This window comes from Lepus europaeus, chromosome 13 (assembly GCF_033115175.1).
Source record: "Lepus europaeus isolate LE1 chromosome 13, mLepTim1.pri, whole genome shotgun sequence".
Classification (NCBI taxonomy): Eukaryota; Metazoa; Chordata; class Mammalia; order Lagomorpha; family Leporidae; genus Lepus; species Lepus europaeus.
In genome coordinates this window covers 28,724,898-28,751,303 of record NC_084839.1, presented here as the reverse complement: position 1 = coordinate 28,751,303, position 26,406 = coordinate 28,724,898, and the positions used below count along the sequence as shown (strand labels likewise).

General features: G+C 44.8%; 1 protein-coding gene across 8 annotated transcripts in view; it reads right to left on the bottom strand.

Annotated features, from left to right (window-relative positions):
- BIRC6 (baculoviral IAP repeat containing 6) overlaps positions 1 to 24,747 on the bottom strand; it is a 255,529-nt gene extending 230,782 nt beyond the window's left edge. For 3 of the 8 annotated variants that reach the window (XM_062209225.1, XM_062209226.1, XM_062209227.1), the window contains exon 1: positions 24,395 to 24,743. In XM_062209225.1, coding sequence (XP_062065209.1) covers positions 24,395 to 24,728 — 334 coding nt within the window. In that variant the 5' untranslated portion in view covers positions 24,729 to 24,743. Of the gene's footprint in view, positions 1 to 24,394 lie in introns of all 8 variants that reach the window. The other 5 variants (XM_062209228.1, XM_062209230.1, XM_062209231.1 and 2 more) reach the window with 3 other exon arrangements.
- Between the last annotated feature and the right edge of the window lie 1,659 nt (positions 24,748 to 26,406).

Genomic DNA, 26,406 nt, shown 5'->3' with positions numbered 1-26,406 from the left:
AGAAGAAACAGCATTCCTAAATATGCATGCACTAAGAATCATAAAATACATACCGTAAAAACTAATAGAACTGAAAGGCAAAACAGACATCCATAATCATGGGTGGAGACTTCAATACTCCTCCTTCAGTAACTAATGGAACTAGTACATCGAAAACTAGCAAAGGTTTAGAGAATCTGAATACCACCAGAAACCAATGGACAATTATAAAATATTCTATCTATCAACAGTGGAACACACACCCTTTTCAAGTACATATGGAACATTCATCATGAAAACTCATACCCCGGATCATAAAATAAACTTTAATACACACTAAAAACTGAAATCTATAGAATGATCTTTGATCATACAATGGATTTGGAAATTAAGAAGAGAAAAATAGCAGGAAAACCCTAAACATTTGGAAATTAGTCAACATATTTCTAAATAATCCGTAAGTCAATGAGAAAAGTTTCTAGTGACTCAGAAAATACTTTTAATTGAATGAAAATGAAAACCTAAAACACTGAAATGTCACATGCATAAGCAAGCATTTAGCCTAGTAATTAAAACACCTGGGTTCCACATCACTCTCTCTAAATTCAACATCCAGCTCAGCTCCTGATTCTGCTTCCTGCTTAGACCATGGAAGGAAGGATGACAGCTCAAGTAAACTGGGTTCCTGCCACCCATGTGACTACCTGGATTAGTTTCCAGCTCCTGGCTTCAACAGTCATTCCTGACAGCTGGAAAATAAAAAAATGGATGGCAGCTTGCTCTTGCTCTCCCCACCCTACCACTCAAATGAATTTTTTTTTAAATCTTTTTAATGTCACATGTAGCTAAAGCAGTATGTAGAATGAAATAATTTTATATGCTTGTACTGCAGTATAGAAGAAGGTCTCAATCAATAACCTAAGCTTCCCACTTCAGAAACTAGAAAAGGGCAAAATAAACCCGAAACAAGCAAAGAAATAATAAAGATAATGGCAAAAAACAATGAAATTAAAAACAGAGAAACAGAAAAATCAATATGAGCAAAACAGTAGTTCTTTGAAAAGATCAATAAAACTGGTAAAACTCTAACAAGAATGGCAAACAAAAAAAAAGAGGAAACATACCTACCTAATCAGTAGTGAGAATGAAAGGAGAGACACTCTATGGATCTCGCAGATGTTAAAGAAGGGAAAGGCATTTTAACAGGTTAAGTCACTGCCTGGGACACCTGAATCCCTCAGAGTGCCTGATCATGTCTCAGCTATTCCAAGCTTTCTCTCTGGATTCCTGTTAATGTCCTAGGAGGCAGAAAATATGGCACAGGAGGTCACGTGATACGTTTTGAGCCACTTTCCGCTTCTGGCAGAAGCCGCTATCCAGGCCGATTGACAAGACCAGAGAGAATTCTGTTCTATAGAACTCTGTAGTTGTATGTAATATAAATTCACTGTTTCTGTGTCCGTAAAAAAAAGAAAGAAAAAGAAAGAAAGAAAATATGGCACAAGTACCTGAGTTCCTGCCATCTGACTTCAGCCTGGCCTATCCCTTGGCCTTTGCAGCCCTTTGGGGAGTAAACCAGCTGATGGAAGATACCTCTCCCTCCTTGTCTCTCCCTCTTTTTCTGCCACTCTACCTCTCAAATAAGTAATTAAACAAACATAAAAGAACAACTAACTCTACACAGAGAAACTGGGTAATCTGTATTGACAAATTCGGTACCACAAATGGTGAAAGGGCAACTGAGGTGGAGCAACAATAAATCTACAATGTAAATTAAACAACAAAGATGAAATGTACCAAGTACCAAAATTCATCCAAAAGGAAACACAGTCTGAATAGTTTTGACTATTAAGAAAACTGAATTCACAAATTGTCCAAAGAAACTTCCATGCTCATACAGTTTCACTGGAGAAGTCTACCAAACATTTAATACAGTTAACCCTCCTTATCCATAAGTTTCACAAAATTACTATCAGAAATACTGTCTTTGCAAACTGACACAACACAAGTAAACTTCCATTTGCACCAAGATCTTATCAAGTTCCAATTTGTAAAATAGCCTACTATACTGTACTATACACAAACATCATTCAAAATCAATAAAGAAAGTGTAAAACTAATGTTAGAGTCTCACAAAGGTTTCAAAACACAATTATCTAAGCTGGCACCGCAGCTCAATAGGCTAATCCTCCACCTTGCGGTGCCGGCACACCAGGTTCTAGTCCTGGTTGGGGCACCGGATTCTGTCCGGTTGCCCCTCTTCCAGGCCAACTCTCTGCTGTGGCCAGGGAGTGCAGTGGAGGATGGCCCAAGTGCTTGGGCCCTGCACTCGCATGGGAGACCAGGAGAAGCACCTGGCTCCTGCCATCGGATCAGCGCAGTGCGCCTGCCACGGAGGCCATTGAAGGGTGAACCAACGGCAAAAGGAAGACCTTTCTCCCTGTCTCTCTCTCACTATCCACTCTGCCTGTCAAAAAAAAAAAAGAAAAAAAGAAAAAAACCACAATTATCTAAAAAGAAACCATTTAATAAGAAAAACTTTTTAGTAAACTGTTGTTAATAACTGCACTGAACCATTAAAACCAAAATGAGTGTTCCCAAAAAACAGAAATGTCAAGCAGTAAGTCTGGGAAAGCTCAGTGGCTAGGCATTGCTTATGCATGTAACGAGGGGTAAAGTGGACGGCAGGGGTAGTATTGTTCCAAGCAGGAAAATCAGTAAATACCTTAACATAAAGAGGTCTCTGAAAGACACAGAATTAGAGGAATCAACAGTTTCAAGTTGCAATTTTCTTCATTCACTTTAACCAAAGCTACTCCAGGTAACTTAAGATTATAGTACAAATAAGAGTTATCTGATATCAATTGAGAAAGCTTTGAAAACATAATCACCACTAAAACATTTCCATGCATGGGGCTCAATCCCTAAAAATCTATTCCCTGCAGAATACTCTACGGCCTTTTTCATAAAAATTGTTCACTTGGTCATAATTACATCTCTCAACACCTTGGGAAACATCAGTTATTTTCCTCCAACGGGATGCTGCCCCCAGCTCTAACTACAGAATTTGAGAACTACCCTCCCTGTATGACATTACACAAGAGAACTCACAACCATCTGCAAATAAAAAGTTGCCAATGTGAAAGTAACTCAGCTACAAATCAACACAATACTTCTACAATTTGGAGTGTGTGCTCTTGTGAATTTCTATTTGCACTCACTGTTTTCTGTTTAATATGGATGACACACACCTCTAGAATAGCAGTCACAGATCCTTCATCAATCTTCACATGGCTGATATTTTTAAAGTCAATCCAAGTCAAATTCTAATCAAATATGATGAAAATGCATCTAACTCGGCTGGCGCCATGGCTCACTAGGCTAATCCTTCGCCTTGCGGCGCCGGCACACCGGGTTCTAGTCCCGGTCGGGGCGCCGGATTCTGTCCCGGTTGCCCCTCTTCCAAACCAGCTCTCTGCTGTGGCCCGGGAGTGCAGTGGAGGATGGCCCAAGTGCTTGGGCCCTGCACCCCATGGGAGACCAGGAGAAGCACCTGGCTCCTGACTTCGGATCAGCGCAGTGCGCCAGCCGCGGCGGCCATTGGAGGGTGAACCAACGGAAAAGGAAGACTTTTCTGTCTCTCTCTCTCACTGTCCACTCTGCCTATCCAAAAAAAAAAATCCATCTAAGTAGAAACTTCTCCTGGATGTCTGCCTTGTTGCTATCTCATCTCCCGCAGATCGCTGGCCTAATGTCACCTGACACAGACCCTCCCAGACCATGGGTAAAACAATCTTGCCACAATCCTCATACCAGCTTTCATCTTCCTTATGGCATTTTTACCACCTGACATAATCTATCGCAGCATGTGTGTATCTATAACAGATCTTTTCCCACTGAAAATAGACCCCTATAAAAGCAAGTATTTTAACTGAGCTGTTAAATATATAATAAACTGTTTCATATATAAGAAAACAATCAATTTATAGAATTTTGAGCTTTTAATATATTAAAACTAAAGCTACAGTGTGGTAAAATGCAATAGTCTCTGTTCTTAAGACAACATGAAATAAAAACATTTGAGACATGAAACTAGTTAATCTAGTGGTCTAAATATCCCAGACATCTCTTCCTTCCCTTTCCTCCGTTTTTGCCTCCTCCCTCCAGTATAAGGTCATCCTCCTTGACTTTAAGGACATTTTTTTTTTTGACAGGCAGAGTGGATAGTGAGAGAGAGAGAGACAGAGAGAAAGGTCTTCCTTTTTGCCGTTGGTTCACCCTCCAATGACCGCCGCGGTAGGCGCGCTGCGGCCGGCGCACCGCGCTGATCCGAAGGCAGGAGCCAGGTGCTTCTCCTGGTCTCCCATGGGGTGCAGGGCCCAAGCACTTGGGCCATCCTCCACTGCACTCCCTGGCCACAGCAGAGAGCTGGCCTGGAAGAGGGGCAACCGGGACAGGATCGGTGCCCCGACCGGGACTAGAACCCGGTGTGCCGGCGCCGCAAGGCGGAGGATTAGCCTGTAAGCCACGCGCCGGCTGACTTTAAGGACATTTTAATAAAAAAGCTTAGACTGAAGGTTAGGATGGAGTTCAGACACCTACATCGCATATTAAAGCACTGGGATTCCACAGTCAGCTCTGGCTTCCTGCTAGTGCAGTCCCTGAGAGGCAGCAGTGATAGCTCAAGTAACTGCATTCATGAAATTCACAAAGGAGACTTGGGTTGAGTCTCCAGCTCCCAGCTTCAACCCAGTCCAGTCCTGGCTATTGCAGGCATTTACAGAATGAACTGGTGGATGAGAGTGCACCTGAACTCACTCACTCTCTCTCCCTACATCCTTCTCAAATAACTAACTTTTTTAAAGTATCACAGCACTTAAAACCAACCAAAAACAAATTACAGCACGAAAGAACAAAAAAGAAAGCAACAAAAATATGGCCCTCAATATATCCACCCAGCTGTTAGTAGACAAGCTTCATCATATACTCACTAAATATAACTTAAAATACATCGGGCAGCCTTTATTAGCAGACTAATTAGCTCAGGAGGTCTTACTTACAAAGAAAAGAAAATGCTAAAGGCTAAATAGAAAACCATTCAATTCAAATGAAAAGTGTCTCTCATTTATCCCAGACATGTATACCAACTAAATTTGCTCCTCTAAGGTCCAGGTTCAAAGTCTGAATCTACACTTAGCTGCACATTAGAAACTGACGTGACTTTTTCTTTTTTTGCTTTAAATTAATTTCTTTGGGCGACAGGACACCACCCTTGTACTAAATTAACACAAATCAGAGGTTTTTTATTTTTTCATGCTCATTATACTACAAATTCATATGGCAAACATTCTAGCAGCTTACGCTCCCTCCCACTGGTTCTGACAAAGTGAGCTCCTCTGGGTGAAGCAGGCTGGCATTTCAGTTGAACCCAGTTACCTTTCTCTTTGGCTTCCTTCCTGACAATTTTCCTCCACCCGTTTCAGGCAGGTATCTCAACTCTTTTTTTTTTTTTTTTTTTTTTTTTTTTTGATTTTTGACAGGCAGAGTGGACAGTGAGAGAGAGAGACAGAGAGAAAGGTCTTCCTTTTTGCCGTTGGTTCACCCTCCAATGGCCGCCGCGGTAGGCACGCTGCGGCCGGCGCACCGCGCTGATCCGCTTAGTACATTCAACACAGACATTGGCAAGAATCTTGCCCTTGCTTAAAACAATGTCAATAGCGGCTGGCACTGTAGCATAGTGGGTTAAGCCACCACCTGCAGTGCTGGCATCCCAGATGGGCGCCAGTTTGAGTCCTGGCTGCTCCACTTCCAATCCAGCTCTCTGCTATGGTCTGGGAAAGCAGAAGATGGCCCCAGTGTTTGGGCCCCTGCACCCATGTGGGAGACCCAGAAGAAGCTCCTGGCTTCATATTGGCCCAGCTCCAATCGTGACAGCCATTTGGGGAGTGAACCAGCAGATGGAAGACTTCTCTCTCTCTGCCTGTGTCTTGGCCTCTCTGTAACTCTGCCTTTCAAATAAATATATATTTAAAAAAGAAAAAAGAAAGGGTTCCAATAGCATGCTGGGTAACACTGCAGACTCTTCAGTTTGGCCACAGTAACATTTATAGAGCATTGCTTTGTGAACAGTACCAGTCCATGCCCTTGATGTCTACAATAACATCTTTCTTGTAGATTCCCAAGTAGGGGGCCAAAAGGACAGCTCCATGTTTTCTAAAATGCCTGGAGCACATGTATTAGGTGCCTTTCCTCTATTCCTTTGTGTTCATCATGTGGGCAAATTTCTGGAAGATGGCAGTTGCAATGAAGAAACTGGGGTGACTTTAAGAAAAATAAATGACATATCTAGGCTCCATTCCAAATCATTTAAGTCAGAATATTGAAGCTCAAGCAGACTATTTTTTTTTTTTTTTGGGCCGGCGCCGTGGCTCAATAGGCTAATCCTCCGCCTTGCGGCGCCAGCACACCAGGTTCTAGTCCCGGTCGGGGTGCCGGATCCTGTCCCGGTTGCCCCTCTTCCAGGCCAGCTCTCTGCTGTGGCCCGGGAGTGCAGTGGAGGATGGCCCAAGTGCTTGGGCCCTGCACCCCATGGGAGACCAGGAGAAGCACCTGGCTCCTGCTTTCGGATCAGTGCAATGTGCCGGCCGCAGCGGCCATTGGAGGGTGAACCAATGGCAAAAAGGAAGACCTTTCTCTCTGTCTCTCTCTCTCACTATCCACTCTGCCTGTCAAAAATTTTAAAAAAAAAAGCAGACTATTTTTTAAAAGCTCCCTCACATGATTCTGAAGACAAATCAAGGTTCAGTACTACCACCTTCTGCCATTTCCTCAATCTTCTCTTTCTCTCCTACTTCATAAATCAAAGTAGAAGCACATAAACAAAAGATTTAAATTGCTGATACCGACAATAAATTTCCAAGACATCCCATCTTGCCCAAACTAAAATGTATATCACTTTGTCTAAAAAGTAAGAATATTTACCTCACTTGAAAGACATTTCTGGTGCCAGAGCTGTGGCATAGTAGGTTAAGTCTCCACCTGCTGTGCCAGCATCCCATATGGGCCCTGGTTCCAGTCCCAGTTGCTGCTCTTCCAATCCAGCTCTCTGCTAATGGCCTGGGAAAGCAGTGGAAGATGGCCCAAGGGCTTGGGCTCCTGGCTCCTGGCTTAGCATCAGCCCAGCTCCAGCCCTTGTGGTCATTTGGGAAGCGAACCAGCAGGTGGAAGATCTCTCAGTCTCTGCCTCTCTCCCTCTCTGTAACTCTGCCTTTCAAGTAAAATAAATCTTAAAAAAAAAAAAAAAAAAAAAAAATTCCTGAGTTAAGTCTCAAACTGGATCACAATTACTTCTATTTAGTGGTTTTTTTTTTTTTTTTTAATTTTTGCTTACTTTTTATTCATTTGAAAGATCTTCAATCCACTGGTTCACCCCACAAGTGCCTGCCACAGCCAGGAGCCTAGAACTCCACACAGGTTCTCACTTGGCTGAGAAGGACCGAAGTACCCAAGGCATCACCTGTTACCTCCCAGGTTACACATCAGCAGGAAGCTGAAATCAGAAGCAAAAGCAGAATTGTAACTGCTACAACAAATGCCACCTTAATTACTTCTTTTTAGGAACACTGTCACAGTCACAGTTTTCTTTGTTTAGAAAACCTTTATTTAATAAATATAAATTTTGACACAGACTGTTAAAAAATTAATTACTTTATTCTTTTTGTTACTCACACCTCCTTTATCTCCTCTTTTTTTTTTGTAATTTGTATCTTTCCTATACCAAAGAAGTTAAACATTTTTATATCCTTTGCATTTGAAGGGCTATAGCTTACAAAGGATTTCTATACTCATTGTCTTATTAGATAAAGTAGTCTGGGCAACTTTTATTTGCTTGCTCTAAAGATGGTAAGCCAGGGGCTGGTGCTGTGGTGCAGCAGGTTAATCCTCTGACTGCAGCGCCAGCATCCCATATGGGTGCCACTTCTAGTCCTGGCTGCTCCTCTTCCAACCTAGCTCTCTGCTATGGCCTGGGAAACAGTGGAGGACGGCCCAAGTAATTGGGCCCCTGCACCCCCATAGGAGACTGGGAAGACGATCCTGGCTCCTAATTTCGGATCCACATAGCTCTGGCCCTTGTGGCTATTTGCATGGGAGACTCGAAGAAGCTCCTGGCTTCAGAACAACACAGCTCCAGCAGTTGCAGTCAATCAGGGAGTGAACCAGTAGATGGAAGACCTCTCTCTCTCTCTCTCTCTCTCTGCCTCTCCTTCTCTAACTCTTTCAAATAAATAAATAAATTTTTCAATGAATGAATGAGCATTAATCAAACACAAAGATAAAAAGAACAAGGGAAAAGAAGATAACAGCAACAAAATTTTGGAAGTGAGAAGGCATGTGGAATAATATTAACTAACTTGTTTTCACTACCCCTCCAAGAGTCTCAAAGCTAAATCAGCAGGGAAGAAAGCTGAAAGCATACAAGTACATGTTGTATTTTTCAAATACAGATAGAAGAAGTCTAAAATTAAAATTACTTGAAAGCGTTTTTTAAAGATTTATTTATTTATTCGAAAAGTAGAGTTACAGAGAGGCAGAAGCAGATAGAGAGTCTTCAGTCTGCTGGTTCACTCTCCAGATGGCCGCAACGGCCGGAGCTAGGCCAATCCGAAGCCAGAAGCCAGGAGCTTCTTCTGGGTCTCCCACGTGGTGCAAGGGCCCAAGGAACTGGGCCATCTTCTACTGCTTTCCTAGGCCATGGCAGAGAACTGGATCGGAAGTGGAGCAGCTGGAACTCGAATCAGCACCCATACGGGATGACAGCACTGCAGGCGGCGGCTTTATCCACTACAGCACAGCGCCAGCCCCTGAAAGCATTTTTTTCCAGTGTTTCTCCACTAACTACAACCAAGTTCCTTTAATAGAACCCTATTTTTTTTTTTCCATCTTAAACTGGGAATTCTTGTGCCTAAAAATATGGAACCACAGCCTAGAAGGACCATGTCCAAGATCCTCAGGCTATCTCACTGCTCCCCTCTCCGTGCCTTACATGTACTCTAATACAAAACTCTTGGTAACAAACATTAAATACTGCGTATTCAGGCTCTTCTCTTGCTTATACCATTCCCTCTACACCGCTAACTCCAACCCTTTGAGGCACCACATCTTCTAAAAAGCTTTTCCAAACTGGTGCAGGAGGCGGGAAGAGGGGGATTTCAACCTTAGCTTGCTTACTATCCCCACTTGACAGACACTTGTTGAACTGATTTCTATGATTTTAAAACACCAATACAAAAAGTGCCATTTACTGAGTGCTTAAGGTAGGCCTACAAGGATCGGTTTATCTAATCTCCCCCAATAGCCCAATGAATTACAATCCAATTATGACAGCATAGAAAGGTTAAGTATCTTGCCCAACATCACAACTAATGTGTAGTAAAACAGAGACTGAAACTTAATGGTCTGGCTCCAGAGTCACTGCATTACAACCACTAGCCTGGGCTTTCTTTATAAATGCCAATGGCTTCCAAATCTGTATTGCCAATTGTTCAAGCCTCAACCCTGAATTTCCAAATGCCTTCCAGACATCTCAGATATTTTTAGAGAATTTCAAAATTAACACAACATTTCCCTCTCCCTTCCCAGTCTTTTCCAGCAAAAGTTAGTTACCATATATTCTTGTATTATCTAATTGGGTTAATAACCATTATTCATTCAGCTACCCAAAGTGGGAACAGAAGCGTAATTTCAACCTTGTCAATTCTTCTCACCACTCACATTCACCAAAATGCATCATTTCTATGTCTCAAACTACCTTACATAAGGGCTCTCATCACTGCCTACATCTGAGCATCAGCTCGAAATTTTACTGAACACTTAATTCATTTCATAACCTATGACAGCTTCTACTACTGACATCTTGAAAGAACATGTTGTGTATGTTTTTTGTTTGTTTGTTTGTTTTTTTGTTTTTTTTTTTTTGACAGGCAGAGTGGATAGAGAGAGAGAGACAGAGAGAAAGGTCTTCCTTTTTGCCGTTGGTTCACCCTCCAATGGCCGCTGCAGCCGGCGCATCGAGCTGATCCGAAGGCAGGAGCCAGGTGCTTCTCCTGGTCTCCCATGGGGTGCAGGGCCCAAGCACTTGGGCCATCCTCCACTGCACTCCCAGGCCACAGCAGAGAGCTGGCCTGGAAGAGGGGCAACCGGGATAGAATCCGGTGCCCCAACCGGGACTAGAACCCGGTGTGCCGGCGCCACAAGGTGGAGGATTAACCTGTTAAGCCGGCCGTTGTGTATGTTCTTGTCCTTGCTTATCTCTCAGCTTCAACACTAACCATCTCCATGTACCCTAAATACTAATCTCACTCTCTGTTCCTTAAATTCACCATGTTTTTTTGTTAAAGATTTATTTATTTATTTGAAAGTCAGTTACACAGAGAGAGAAGTTGAGGCAGAGAGAGAGAGAGAGAAAGGTCTTCACAGAAGACCTGGTTCCATCCACTGGTTCACTCCCCAGTTGGCCACTTTGGATCAGCAGCACTGATCCAAAGCCAGGAGCCAGGATCCTCTTCCAGGTCTGCCACGCAGGTGCAAGGACCCAAGGACTTGGGCCATCTTCCACTGCTTTCCCAGGCCACAGCAGAGAGCTGGATTGGAAGAGCAGCAGCCGGATCTTGAACCGGCGCCCATATGGGATTCCAGCCCTGCAGGCAGCAGCTTACCCCACTGCGCCACAGTGCTGGCCCCAAATTGACCATGTCTTTAAAGTCCAACATGTCTATGCACAAACACTCTGACTTATGATGATCATCCCATATCACTCTCCTCCCACGATCTCCATCTTTCAAAATCGATCACAAATACTACCTCCTTTAAGAAGGTAGTCACGTGGTATTCTGCACATCTATTTTACAACACTTATGATATTATGCTAAAATGGCTTACCTAAAAACACCATGTACCATGTATTCCAAGGCAAAATGTTACTTTATTGTGTGCTCCCTGTGCCTAGTTCAGTAAATTTGTGAATGAATACCAATCAATCAGCTCTTCACATCACCTTCCTGTTAACAATTTGAAGTCCAAAATCAATTCTCTCATAGTTTGTAATTTCTTTGTAATGCAAAAAGTATTGCTCTTATAATTATGTCTACTACAGTGTACCCAGCTCCATTCCCACATACATGAAAAACCAGAATATCATGATTTCAATACAGTATCCATGCAAAAACAACTACACTCAGCAATCTTTTAAGTAGCCACTGCTATCACAAAAATTTAATACGAAAACAAAATCAAGCAAAAGAAATTCAAAGAGTACTTTGAAGATACGAGGCACTATTCCAGATATTTACATATAGTTCTTTTTGATTCCCACAGCACTCATGAAGTAGATACTACTTATTATCCTCATCTTACAGAGTATCTTCCAACTTAAAAAGAAACAAGACTGTTTGGCTCCAGAATCTGAGCTTTTACACTGCCTCCTACTAAGTCTAAAACTACTAAAACAAAGACTAACAACAATTCCATTATAATGAAAACTACCTTTGAGCACACAACAGGGAAACCTGGGCAGTAAATATAAACATTATACTAAACATACAGGATCTTAAAAACACAGCAAAACATTAACAGGTCTTGTTATAAATTTACCATAATTACAGGAAAATATTTTTATAATCAAAAAGCAAACTTTTGACATAAACAAGGTCATCAGCTAACATCACTAAAGTCAGTCAACTGAAACAGAACCAAAGTACATATTCAACAGCTCAAAAAGATTACACTGAATTAAGTTTTTTTATTTATTTATTTTTATTTATTGTAAAGGAAGTGAGGTGGAAGAAGCATGTCTTTCTGTTGGCTCACTCCACAAATGCCCACAACAGCTGAGCTGGGCCTAGCCAAGGACAGGGGCCCAGAACTCAACTCCTATTTGGGTGGCAGGGACTCGAGTACTTCAGCCATCATCTGCTGCCTCCCAAGATGCTCATTAGCAAGAAACTGGATCCAAAGCAGGGCAGACATAAAAATAAAAACCCAGGCGCTGACATGGCACACGGGCATCCCAATCAACATCTTTTTAAAATTTATTTGAAAGGCAGAGCTACAGAGAATGGGAGAGACAGAGAAAGATTTTCCATCCTCTAGTTCAATCCCCAAATGGCCACAACTGCTAGGGCTGGGCCAGGCTGAAGCCAAGTGCCAGAGGCAAGATTCTTCCTGGTCTCCCAACATACTTGGGCCACCTTCCACTGCTTTCCCAGGCACATTAGCAGGGAGCTGGATTGAAGTGGAGCAGCCAGGATTCAAACCGGCACCCATATGGCCCCTTCCCCAGACCCCAGCGACATCTTAACTGCTGTGCCAAATGTCCACCCAAGGTAAATTTTCTCTAAAAATTCACAAGCATCCAGAACAATGACTGTTTTCCAGGGCTATTGAAATCCCAATTTTGTACCATATTTATTATATCCCAAAGAGTTAGAGGTGGAAGGCTGAATGTAAAGTTAGTCAGGAAACAGGAACCATTTACAAATTCTATCACTAGGAGACTTTTTTACCCCTCCCCAAAATAATTTTATTCAAAATATTTATTTCTTGAGGACCACATGGGCTTTAAGACTTCTTAGAGCAAGCAACTATGGACTTTACATTTGATTAGAAACTATTATATCAGAGGAAAAGAAAATAAAACCACATAACACTAAATTTCACTAAAGGTAAAGTAGAATATAAACTTTTTATTTATGACTATGGTACAAATTTCTCAAAGTCAGTATTTACACAGGATAACAGGAAACGATTCATAAAGAAATATAAAACTGCCTAAAGGCCGGCACCGTGGCTCAACAGGCTAATCCTCTGCCTTGCAGCGCCGGCACTCTGGGTTCTAGTCCCGGTTGGGGCACTGGATTCTGTCCCGGTTGCCCCTCTTCCAGGCCAGCTCTCTGCTGTGGCCCGGGAGTGCAGTGGAGGATGGCCCAAGTCCTTGGGCCCTGCACCCCATGGGAGACCAGGAGAAGCACCTGGCTCCTGCCTTCGGATCAGCTCGATGCGCCGGCCGCAGCGGCTATTGGAGGGTGAACCAACGGCAAAAAGGAAGACCTTTCTCTCTGTCTCTCTCTCTCACTGTCCACTCTGCCTGTCAAAAAAAAAAAAAAAAAAACAAACTGCCTAAAAATTCTAGTAGCTTTTTCTTTTTTTTTTACATGACGTATATCTGAAATCCAATTCAGAAACTGAAGACATGACTGGTCCTATGCATAAACAACAGCCACTGATTAATACCCATACACATACATTTTCATTTAATTATGATACACAAAAGGGTAATACAAAAAGGTCATGGAAAAACAAAAAAAAATACATTTATTTTAGCGCAAAATTTTTTGAAATCCATTCATAGTTTTTTCAAGACATGCACCTTCCATGAATTTTCTAAGGTATTCTTGTATTACACAAACATCGCTACATACATGGAACTAGTAATACAACACTCTTAACTTCATTCGGACATCTATTTTCTTTGACTGTAATATTTGGCCATGCCAGTATACTAAAAGATATATATGCAAATATATTTTATTTTTTACATTTATTTTTCCATCTACATTTGAATGGTATCTGTCCTCTTCAAATAGTAAGTGAATTTTTTTTTTTTTTTTTGACAGACAGAGTGGACAGTGAGAGAGACAGAGAGAAAGGTCTTCCTTTTTGCCGTTGGTTCACCCTCCAATGGCCGCCACGGCCAGCACGCTGCAGCCGGCGCATCAAGCTGATCCGAAGCCAGGAGCCAGGTGCTTCTTCTGGTCTCCCATGGGGTGCAGGGCCCAAGCACTTAGGCCATCCTCCACTCCACTCCTGGGCCATAGCAGAGAGCTGGCCTGGAAGAGGGGCAACCGGGACAGAATCCAGTGCCCCAACCAGGACTAGAACCCGGTGTGCCAGCGCCACAGGCAGAGGATTAGCCTATTGAGCCGCGGCGCCAGCTAGTAAGTGAATTTTTTAAGTAATAATGAAGATCATGTCAATACTAAACACCCAGGGGCAGGTGCTGTGGCGCAGCTGGCTAAGCCATGGCCTGCAGCACCAGCATCTCATATGGGCACTGGTTCACATCTCAGCTGCTCCACTTCCAATCCAGCTTCCTGCTAATGCACCTGTGAAAGCAGAGAGGATGGCCCAATTCCCTGGGCCCCTGCACCTACAGGGGAGAACTGGAAGAAGCTCTTGGCTCCTGGTTCTAGCCTGGCCCAGCCCGTCATTGTAGATTTTTGTGGAGCAAACCAGCAAATGTAAGATCTCTGTCTCTCCTTTTCTCTCTGCAACTCTGCCTTTCAAATAAGTAAATCTTAAAATATATATATATTTTTATATATAAATTTATATATATATATATATTTATAAATATATTATATATAAATATATAAATTTATATATTATAAATATATATATTTTTATATATTATAAATATATATATTTTTATATATTATATATATATATTTTAAGCACCCAAGAGACTCAAGAATTAACATTCACTAAGTATCTGCCATACATTTGTCATGCACTGTGAGACACTTTTAATGTGTTCAACCACTTAATCGTCACAACCATCTATTAAATATTAATCGTAATTCACAGATGAGGAAACTGAGGTTCAGGAATTTTAACCAGTGAGTTAGCAAATGAGCAAAACTGCAAAATTCAGGACTACCTAATACATAAAAAGCCTATTCTTTCTTCACATACCGCCAAAAGAAAAAAAAAGCTTTTAAAAAAAGTAAAACCGATTTGGAGGACTCTTTCAGCAATTAAATAAATAAGACAACACCTTAACAATCCCTCAGTCTTAGAACTAAGCACTGGATGGGTTCTACAAGATGACTGAAAGGAGTAAATCAGAAAAAAAAAAAAATCTAAGAAATTCAGATTTCAGGTTAAGATCAAAAGACATATAGAGAATATAAGAAAGCTACTCAAACAGTACTTTATACTTTGTGTTTCTGTGTGGGTGCAAACTGTTGAAATCTTTACTTAATATATACTAAATTGATCTTCTGTATATAAAGATAATTGAAAATGAATCTTGATGTGAATGGGATGGGAGAGGGAGTAGGAGATGGGATGGTTGCGGGTGGGAGGGAGGTTATGGGGGGAAAAGGCTGCTATAATCCAAAAGTTATACTTTGGAAATTTATATTTATTAAATAAAAGTTTAAAAAATTTTAAAAAAAAAGAATATAAGAAAGCTTTAAATAAAAAAAAAGTGAAAAAAAAAAGCAAATCACTAACAGGAAATTCCAAGTAAATAAGAGGAACTTTTTTGGGGCACTTATTGGTAAATACAGTGTTCTAAACACTCCAAGTATTAATACATAATTCTCACAATTAGTACAATTATCATAATTATTCTGCAAATGGAGAAACTGACACAGAAATATTAAGTAATTTAGTCAAGGCTACAGTAAGCTTAAAGCAAAACAGAGATTGGGATCTTAACCCAAGCCACCTATCCTCAGAACCAGGCACATTCCTAGATGTTAGATGAAACTGCATGAACAAAGGATACCTAGGAAAGGAACATACTTAATAACATGAAAAATATTATTAAGTTGTACATATGGATTTTTTTTATTTTTAAGACCCAAAGTCAGCAAACAAACATAAAAAAGATACAAATGAGATTATGAAAAGCTGTTCAACATCATTTGTAATTAGGGAATAACAAATTAAAACAACGAGACACCACAACACACCTATTAGAATGGCCGAAATCCCGAACACTGGCACATCCAAATGCTGGGAAGGATGCAGTCCAGAAACCCTCACTTAATGCTGCTGGGGATACAAAATGGCACAGCCACCTTGGAAAATAGTGTGGCAGGTTCTTAACAAAAGCAAGCATACTCTTACCACACAGTCTAGCAATCAAGTCCTGCATATTTACTCAAAACTTCTGTCAGCACAAAAACCTGCACATAGAGGCCAGCGCTGGGGCATAGCAGGCTAAGCCTCGGCCTGCAACCCCAGCGTCCCATATGGACCAGTTCGTGTATAGGCTGCTCACTCCTCTACTGATCCAGCTCTCTGTTGGTGGCCTGGGAAAGCAGCGAAGGATGGCCCAAGTCCTCGGGCCCCTGCACCCATGTTCAGGACCAGAGGAAACTCCTGGCTCCTGGCTTCGGATCGGCCCAGCTCTGGCCACTGCAGCCATTTGGGAAGTGAACCAGTGATGGAAGACCTCTCTGTCTCTCCCTCTCTTTGGAACTCTGCCTCTCAAATAAATAAATAAATCTCTTAAAAAAAAAAAAAAAACTGCACACAAATGTTTATAGCAGCTTTATTCAAAACTGCCACAAAAGCCACCAAGTGTGAATGGACAAACTGCAGTACATCCAGACAATGGAGTATTATTCAGCACTCAGATGAGCTATGGAGACAGCACTAAGGCTCATCAGGTTAAGCTGCCGCCTGCATCTCACACAGTACTGGTTCAAGACCCAGCTACTCAACTTCTGATCCAGCTCTCTGCTAATGTGCTTGGGAAGGCAGTGGAAGATGGTGCAAGTGCTAGGGCCCCTGCACTCACATCAGAAGCAGCCCTGAGTTCTACATTCCTGATTTTGCCCCAGCCCAGCCACAGTTGTTTCAGTCATTTGGGGAGTGAACCAGAGGGTGGAAGATCCCTCTCTTGTAATCTCTTGCTCTCTTTAACACTGCCTTGGAAAGAAATAAATCAATCTTTAAAAAAAAAAAGAGAAAGAAAGAAAGAAATGAGCTATCAAGCCATGAAAAGACATGGAAGAACTTTGAATGTACATTACAAAGTTTAAAAGCCAATCTGAAAAGTATACATACTGTTTGATTTTTTTTTTTTTTTTTTTTTGACAGGCAGAGTTAGTGAGAGAGAGAGAGAGAGAGAGAGAAAGGTCTTCCTTCCATTGGTTCACCCCCCAAATGGCCGCTACAGCCAGTGCACTGCACCGATCTGAAGCCAGGAGACAGGTGCTACTTCCTGGTCTTCCATGCGGGTGCAGGGCCCAAGCACTTGGGCCATCCTCCACTGCACTCCCGGGCCACAGCAGAGAGCTGGACTGGAAGAGGAGCAACTGGGACAGAATCTGGCGCCCTAACTGGGACTAGAACCCAGAGTGCCAGCACTGCAGGCAGAGGATTAGCCTAATGAGCCACGGTGCCGGCCATACTGTTTGATTCTAATTATGACATTATGAAAAAGTCAAAAGTATGAAGACAATAAAAAGATTCAGTGGGGGTGGGGGTGAGTAGACAGAGGATTAAGACGCCGGCGCTGTGGCTTAAAAGGCTAATCCTCCGCCTTGTGGCGCCGGCACACCAGGTTCTAGTCCCGGTTGGGGAGCCGGATTCTATCCCGGTTGCCCCTCTTCCAGGTCAGCTCTCTGCTATGACCCGGGAAGGCAGTGGAGGATGGCCCAAGTGCTTAGGTCCTGCACCTGCATGGGAGACCAGGAGAAGCACCTGGCTCCTGGCTTCGGATCAGCGAGATGCGCCGGCCACTGCAGCCATTGGAGGGTGAAGCAACGGCAAAAAGGAAGACCTTTCTCTCTGTCTCTCTCTCTCTCTCACTATCCACTCTGCCTGTCAAAAAAAATAATAATAATAAAATAAAAAACAGAGGATTAAGGCATTAAAATTATTCTGCACGCATAATAGTAAAATGGTGAATACATGTAATTATACATTTGTCCAAACCAACAGAATGGCTATCACAAAAGTGATGTCCAATGTGGACCATACACTTTAGGGATAATGATTATTAATGTAGCCTTCATCAGTGAAAAAACTGCACTGAGATGTCAGATGTGGGTTGAGGGGGAGATACTGTCTTAAGTGTGGGGACAGGATATACAGAAGTCTGTAATTACTGCTCAATTTTGCTACAAACCCAAAACTGCTCTAAAAATATACTTTAAAAAGTCAAGAAACATCTCTATTTAGTAATCAGTATGTGAGAAATCATCCATGTAACTTACTCATTGATTTACATACGACGATTTGGGGAGTGAACCACATGATGGAAGACCTCCCTCTCTCTCTCTCTCTTTCTCTCTCTCTCTTTGCCTTTGCCTCTCTCTGTAACTCTGCCTTTCAAATAAATAAATAAATCTTCAAAAATAGCTCAAGATAGCAGAAAATATACCAAAAATGGTATGCTGCCAAATTACCAAACCAACAAACAAAAAACAGCACATACTTCAAGGTTCCTCTAGTCTGACTAGAGGAAGTTGGTGTTTTACAAAAAAGAACAAAACTACTGTAGTTAAAAAAGAAAATCAAGAGGCCAGCATTGTGGCATAGCCAGTAAAGCCATTGCCTACGATGCCAGCATCCCATATGGACATCAGTCCAAGTTCCAGCTGCTCCATTTCCAATCCCAGGAAAGCAGCAGAAGATGGCCCAATTCCTTGGGCCCAGGTTCCCAAGTTGGAGACCCAGAAGAAGCTCCTGGCTCCTGGCTGGTTCAGTCCCCGCTGTTGGGGCCGTTTGGTGAGTGAACGAGCGGAAGATTAATCCTTTTCTGTCTTTCTTCTAATTCTGTCTTTCAAATAAAAAATAAATCTTAAAAAACAGAAAATGAGCCAGTTGCATACAACAAAACACAACAGGGAGATAACACTAGTGAAATCGCTGAAGGCCAGAACATGAAGGTCACTGAATGCCGCCATGTTAAGCAGTCAGCTCCGTGCTTCAGACATCTAGATACTAACAGGGAGCAAGTACTTGCCTGACACGTGTATACACAGACAGCTCTTCATCTAACTCAGATGCAGGTAATTTAAAGACATATGCATGGGGCCAGCGCTGTGGCTCAGCGGGTTAACACCCTGGCCTGAGGCGCCGATATCCCATGTGGGCACCTGTTCTGGTCCTGGCTGCTCCACTTCTGATCCGGCTCTCTGCTGTGGCCTGGGAAGGCAGTGGAGGATGACTCAAGTCTTTGGGCTCCTGCACCTACCTGGGAGTCCCAGATGAAGCTCCCAGCTCCTGGCTTCGGATCGGCACAGCTCTGGCCATTGCGGCCAACTGGGGAATGAGCCATCAGACGGAAGACCTCTCTCTCTCTCTCTGCCTCTCCTCTCTCTGTGTAACTCTGACTTTAAAATAAATAAATAAATCTTAAAAAAAAAAAAGAAAAAAAAAACCCGGGGCCGGCGCTGTGGCTCAGCAGGTTAAAGCCCTGGCCTGAAGCGCCGGCATCCCATATGGGCGTCAGTTCTAGTCCCTGCTGCTCCTCTTCCAATCCAGCTCTTCTGTGGCCTGGGAAAGCAGAAGAAGATGGCCCAAATCCTTGGGCCCCTGCACCTGTGTGGGAGACCCGGAAGAAGATCCTGGCTCCTGGCTTTGGATCGGCGCAGCTCCGGCCATTGCAGCCATCTGGGGAGTAAACCAGCGGATGGAAGACCTTTCTCTCTGTCTATACCTCTCTCTCTCTTTTGAATAAAATAAAAATTAAAGATATATGCTATTAAACACAGTTTTAAAATTCACCACCTTTGCCCCTAACTGAATGCATACACAGGAAGTTCTCTTTCCATACTTCAATTTCCAATCTACATCAACAGGCTAACTATAACCCTATATACTGAACCCTATGCATCCATAACAATATTACTCCATCGCTCAATAAAACTCAATATGACTACCCTACTCTTTATCCCCTCAGACAAAGGTAGAAAGGAAGGTGCCTTACTGCCCTTTAACTGGGAAGAGGGGTGATGTTAGAGCCATGATCACCACAGGCATCTTCTCCCTACTCTATTCATAGGCATGTCACTCTGTGCTAACCATTAAGAGTAAAGTTATTAAATAGCTAACTATCCCAAGTAAAACACAAGTGCAATATTCCTTCCCCAATCATCTGAATAAATTATATACATGGGACCCTATACAACCACTGGTAATTATTATTAATGATAAACTTCAATTCTCATACAAAAAGTGTTTCAGAATTTATTCATGGTTACCTTCACATTTTTGCTGTAATCCTTTCATTCTGTTCAACATAAACACTTTTACATATTTCTAATTGCATAATCCTCATTCATGGACTTCTGCAATTTTATCCAATTCCATACTTTCTTGATTAACTAATGTCCCCCAACACACATCAACTAAGTTATTCCAGATTTCTACCTTTACATTCATATTATGCTCCTAAAACCCTTCTCTTTATATTTCTTTAATGATTTATTTATTTTATTTAAAAGACAGAGTTACAGAGAGAGAGAGAGAAAGATTTTTCCATCCACTGGTCCACTCCCCAGATGGCCACAAAGGCAGGGCCTAGGCCAGGCAGAAGCCAGGAGCTTCACTGGGTCTCATGGGTGCAGGGGCCCAAGGACTTAGGCCATCTTCCACTGCTTTCCCAGGCACATTAGCAGGGGACTGCATCAGAAGTACTTGAAGTAGCCAGGATTCAAACCGGCACCCAAACGGGATGCTGAGACTGGCAGCTTTACCCTCCAAACCATAAAGGCAGCTTCAAAACCCTTTAAAAAAAAGAAAAGATTCATTTATTTGAGAGGCAGTGGCAGAGGAGAGCTCTTCCATCTACTGGTTCACTTCCCAAATGGCCACTGTGGCTGAGCTGAGCCAGATCGAAGCCAGGAGCTCCTTTCGGGTCTCCCACGAGGGTGCAGGGGCCCAAGGACTTGGGCCATTTTCTACTGCTTTCCCAGGCCATAGCAGAGAGCTGGATCAGAAGTGGAGCAGCTGGGGCTCCAATAGGCACCCATATGGGATGCCAGCACTGCAGGCGGCGACTTTACTAACTACAGCACGGCGCAGACCCCACAACCCTTCTCTTTACTAACCTACCATTAAAGCAAGAGCAAGTATTTTCTTCCCTTCCATGTCCAGGCATATAAATACAAACATATGTCCAACTGCCCCAACCATTCTGACAAACCTTGACATATATTCCAGTTCTTACATATGGCCTCATGAACTCCTCTAAGACACCTATTTTTCTTAACATGACTTTCTGCAGATGATCGAGGACATACACTCTGACAGCACTTACTCTACCGTAAAACTCACAAAAAGGAATAATGGACATTAAGGACACAAAAATATACTAAAAAACGTAGGGGCTGGGAGGCCAGTGCCATGGCTCACTTGGCTAATCCTCCGCCTGCGGCACCGGCATCCCATATGGGCGCCAGGTTCTAGTCCCAGGAACTGTATCAGACAGTGCATAGGATTAAAAATTAGACTCGTTCATCACTGTGACAGGCCTTTGCTAAGAGGACAGGGCAGGAGACCAGACGAGGAAGCAGAGGGGCAGAGACTGAGTGGAATGGCAGCCTGGAACGTTACCATGTCCTCCTTTTACCGAGCATGCTGTAAGCTAAACCTGCTTGTGTTGGCTCCGCTGTACATCTTGTACAACCAATTACCAAATCATGTCACTGTAACTGACTTTAATTGTGCATTATTTAGGACTTAATGTTTCTTGTTGCCCAGATGTTAGGAAAGAGGAAAGCTTTAAGAAGTATTGACTAGCTTAGCATGAAGACACTCATGCTTAAGAATGCAGGCTGTGGACCCTAGACCCCTACATCACATGGAACTGTGTGGCAAGGACCGAGGTGTGTTCAGTGTTGTTGGAAGTAGTGAGCTGACACACTGAAGACACAGTTCAGTGTGGACCAACTCATAAAACTGCTCTGTAGTTTAGTGCTCAGCACTTTGAAGAAGAAAATGGAGAATTTAATGTATGGTGATTGGGTTAGAGCGCATTCGGGAAAATAATTCACCATGAAGTCTAGTGTTGTGTAGACTGGCCAGTCATTTATATAAAACCCCATCAAAACCGGACACCCATGATTTTAAAGATCTGAAATTAACTAAAGGGTGGAATTTTTCATTGTCTCTACTTTATAATTATCAAAACTTTTTATTTTGTATTTTTACTGCCTTTAATTGAAATAAAATGTTTATACTTAAACATCCTAGTCCAGGAAGAAGCAGCTGGCTCCTGGTTTTGGATGGGCGCAGCGCCAGCCATAGCGGCCATTTGGGGAGTGAACCAATGGAAGGAAGACCTTTCTCTCTGTCTCTCTCTCTAACTCTACCTGTCAAATTAAAAAAAAAAAAGTAGGGGTTGGCACTGTGATGCAGCAGGTTAGAGCCTGGGCCTGCAGTGCCAGCATTCCATCGGAGCACCAGTTTGAGTCCCAGCTGCTCCACTTCTGATCCAGCTCCCTGCTAATGCACCTAGGGAAAGCAGCAGAAGGTAGCCCCACTCCTTGGGCCCCTGCACCCATAGCAGAGACCGGGATGAAGCTCCTGGATCTTGGCTTTAGACTGGCCCAGCTCTGGCCATTGTGGCCATTTGGGGAGTGAGCCAGCAGATGGAGGACCTCTCTTTCTCTCTCTGTAACTCTGCCTTTCAAATAAATAAATCTTAAAAAAAAAAAAAAAAAAAAAAGAATGTATGAAAATAATAAAATCAGGGCCAGCGCCATGGCTCACTTGGCTAATCCTCCGCCCGCGGCGCCAGCACCCCAGGTTCTAGTCCTGGTTGGGGAGCCGGGTACTAGTCCTGGTTGCTCCTCTTCCAGTCCAGCTCTCTGCTGTGGCCCGGGAGGGCAGCAGAGGATGGCCCAAGTCCTTAGGCCCCTTCACCCACATGGGAGACCGGGAAGTACCCAGCTCCTGGCTTCCGATCGGTGCAGCGCCGGCTGTAGCAGCCATTAGGGGAGTGAAGCAACGGAAGGAAGACCTTTCTGTCTCTCTCTCAATGTCTATATCTCTCTGTCTCTCTGTCTAGCTCTGCCTGGCAAAAAAAAAAAAAAAGAAAGAAAGAAAGAAAAGGAAATAATAAAATCAAATTAAATATAATGGGGGGTGGGCTGCGGGAATCGGAAACCCACGAGGGACACAGAAGGTTTCAATTCTGTGATGTTGTACTTCCTAAGCTGAGCTGGGATACATGACAGTCCACTATAATTACTCTTTACACTTTTTTCATATTTGAAGTACTTCTAAGTCACTTTTAAAAAGAAATATCCAGTTACTAATGAGCATCTCCATTTCATACACAGTGACAAGCAGTTATGCCCAAGCCACAGTAACTGATCACTGGGACATCTGGACACCTCTCCCGTTATTTACCTAAGCCAAGAAAAGAAGAAATTATAAGCCCACCACCCACAAGTTTTTCTGAGATCCTGCTTTCATATAGTATAAGGTTGTATCCTCTAAGTATACACAATCCACCTCTTTCAGAACTCTCACATCAACAAAAATCTGGTACCACTTAGTCTTATAGATAAATTCTTTATAACTCACACATCAGAAGTTTCCTTATTTGTCGCTGCTACAATACAAGTGAACTGGTAAATCACATAACTACCTGTATCTGGCTGAACGCAGACACCTGTGTACACTTAGATCTCTGTGCGGAGTCTAACTCTCATCCTGTAACATCCAAATTAAGCCGCTCACCATTTAACCGCAAAGGAAATTGTCATCTCTGCCAAAGGTAACTTAGCCAGGGGATTCCAAAACACTCCAGCCCGTCAGTGGGCGTTCACTCATGCATTCTAAAAGTCCCATCCGCGGTCCAACGTTTACACCACCCACCGAAGTGCCGGCCTCCAATGGTGAGACGCTGGCATACCTGCAGATCCCAATTTTCGGCTCGCTATGGCCAAACAAGAATGGAGGCCCTTAAGTTTCACCTAATTACGAACCCAAGATCACACACCGCCAGGCCAGCCGGGGAAACGGAAGGTGGAAGGTCCGGGCCGGGGGACCAGGTCTAGTCTCCGAGAGTCCGCCAGAGCCCCACAGCCCAGGCAGCCGGCCCGCCTACTTCTCTCCCCAGCGCCATGCAGGCCCACCCCACCCCCACCCCGGGCGCGAAGCCTGCGGTCGGTCCCCGCACCTGCGGGACGCACGGACCGGCCGCCCCGCCACTTCTCTTCAGGAAGGAAAGGCCGACTCGGACGTTCCCCGCCCCTTGCCTCCGGCCACCAACCTCTCCCGCCGGGATCCACCCACCGCTCCGAGCCTTCCGCGCTCTCCTCCAGCAGAGCGCTGGGCCAGCACCGCGTCCACCGCCTCACCCGGGGGCCTGGCCTTCTCCGCGGCGGAGCTCCGTGCCCTCCTCACCTCTCCCTGAGGACCGCGCCACACCGGACGCTCGAGGTCCCACAGGCAACTCCCAGCGCTCCCCAACTCGCCAGGCTTCCCTTCCCAGCTGCAGCCACCGAAGGGCCAGCCCAGGATCCCCCCGCAGGAGCTCCCGGGCCTCCTTTCGCCGCCGGCCCGAGCCCCCAGCCCTGCCCGGCCGCTCCCCCGCCTCCCGAGAGCCGGCCCGGCTCCTCCCGCGGCGGCCCAGCCCCCGCCCGGCGTGCGGCACACTCACCGCTGAGCGCCGAGGCCTGCAGGGTGGCCCCCGAGGTGCCGTCGATGACTTTGATGGTCCCGCGGCTGGTGACGGCCAGGATGGCGTTGAGCGCCGGGTGGTAGGAGAGGCTGTGCAGCCCGTCGGCGTCGCAGCGCATGCAGCCGTCCCGCAGCACCAGCCACTCTGAGACCCCGGCCGCTCCCGCCCCCGCCGCCGCCGCCACCGAGGAGCAGCCCGGGCCCGAGGCCGCCGCAGCCGCAGCCGCCATCTTCCGGCCTGCGCTCTGCACAATCACACTGGGAAGCGGCTCAGTGACAGTCCCGGGAGGTGCAGCACCACCACCAGTCACCATCCGGGGCCAGGGGGCAAGCGGAGCGCGTTAGCCGGAAGTGAAGTCAGGCGCCCGCACGCACGCGAAACGTCGGCCGCCCGGCCGGAGGGGCCAAGCTCGCCGGGAGCCGGCGGGGGAGGGGGAGTAGGGACGAAGGGGGCGGGGCCGGGGGCGGGGCGGGAGGCGCGCGGGTGGAGCATGCGCGGGAGGACTCGCGCGTGCCACGCGCCGCTGGTCCGGCCAGCTCTGCGTCCGCAACGTCCCAGTTTCTTCCTGCGAGCCCAGGGAGTGGCCGCTGGCCGAGTTCCACGCCGCTCCTCGAGAGGGCGGGGGGAGGGGAGGAGGGCGGGCTGGGCTCCCCGCGTTTCCGCTAGGCGGGACCCCAGCTCGGGCGGCTGCGCTGGTGCGCCTTGAGGCCCTCTGCAGCGGTTCCAGCTGTGCCCGGCCGTTCCCTGCCCGCCCGTGGCCGGAAACAGACCTCGGGGTCCGGGGCCCGACTCCGAGAAGGAACCCGACACCCTTCCTCAGCTCGTGCCAGTGACGGCGCCTGCGCTTCCCCTCCCAAAATCTTTGTGTATATCAGAAGTGCCCGAGAATTGGCGACCAGGGCATAGAGTTTGGTTTCTCCATTCGAATTACGTGGATTGTGTGCGTGTGCGTGTGTGGGGGCTAGAAAGGACTCCCAGCAAACATTTTTTGAAACAATTGTTAAATTCAGAGTTAGTTGCAAATATAGTACAGATCTCCAAACCACCTGACCAGTCCTCCTCAGAGATTGCACAGGGAGGTCCAACTTACCCTTCACCCAGTTTCCCTCAACAGTTGCATACTGAGTGAATTTAGTACAATAGCAAAAGCAGGGATCTGACATTTGTATGATAGGTGTATATTCCATTGTTTCAGCAAGTGTAGATTCTAGCGCAGTCATGAAAATGCAGAACTGGATGTTTTGGGGGCATTATCTTGGAAAGGCCTGGTTTCCTCTTTAAAACCGAATCAAAGTGCTGTTAGGATTAAGAATCACAGCACTGGCAGGCATTTTGGCACAATGCTTAAAGTCCTGCTTAGGGCACCTGCATCCCAAATCAGGAGTACCTGGGTTCAAGTCCAGCCCCACCCACCATTCCAGCTTCCTGCCATTGCACTCCCTAGGCTCAAGTCATTGTGTTCTTACCATCAACGTGGAAGGCCTGGCTTGAGTTCATGTTGCAGGCATTTGAGGATTAAATCAACAGATGGGAGCACTTGTGTGCTCGCTCGCGCTCTCTATCTCACAAATAAATAAATTTTAAAAAGGAAAAATATTCAGGGGGTGTTGAAATCTATGATTAGCATAGAATTGGTCCTCAGTAATATAAGGTCATACTAAAAATGATCCATAATGAAGAAGGAGATGGGCGAGGGAATGGGAGATGGGATGGGAGCGGGGTGGGGGGCATGGGAGAAAGAACCACTATATTCCTAAAGTTGTATCTATGTAAAAATGCATTCATTAAATTTTTAAAAAGTGAGAAAAAATATTCAGGGGGACCAGTGTTGTGGCACGGCAGATTCCCCCACCACTTCCAGTCATCCCATATCTCCCATATCAGAGCACCAGCTCTCTACTGCTGAGCCAGCTGCCTGCTGATGTCCCTGGGAAAGCAGCAGAAGCTGGAACTTGAGCTCCTGCTACCCAAGTGGGAGACCCAGTTGGAGT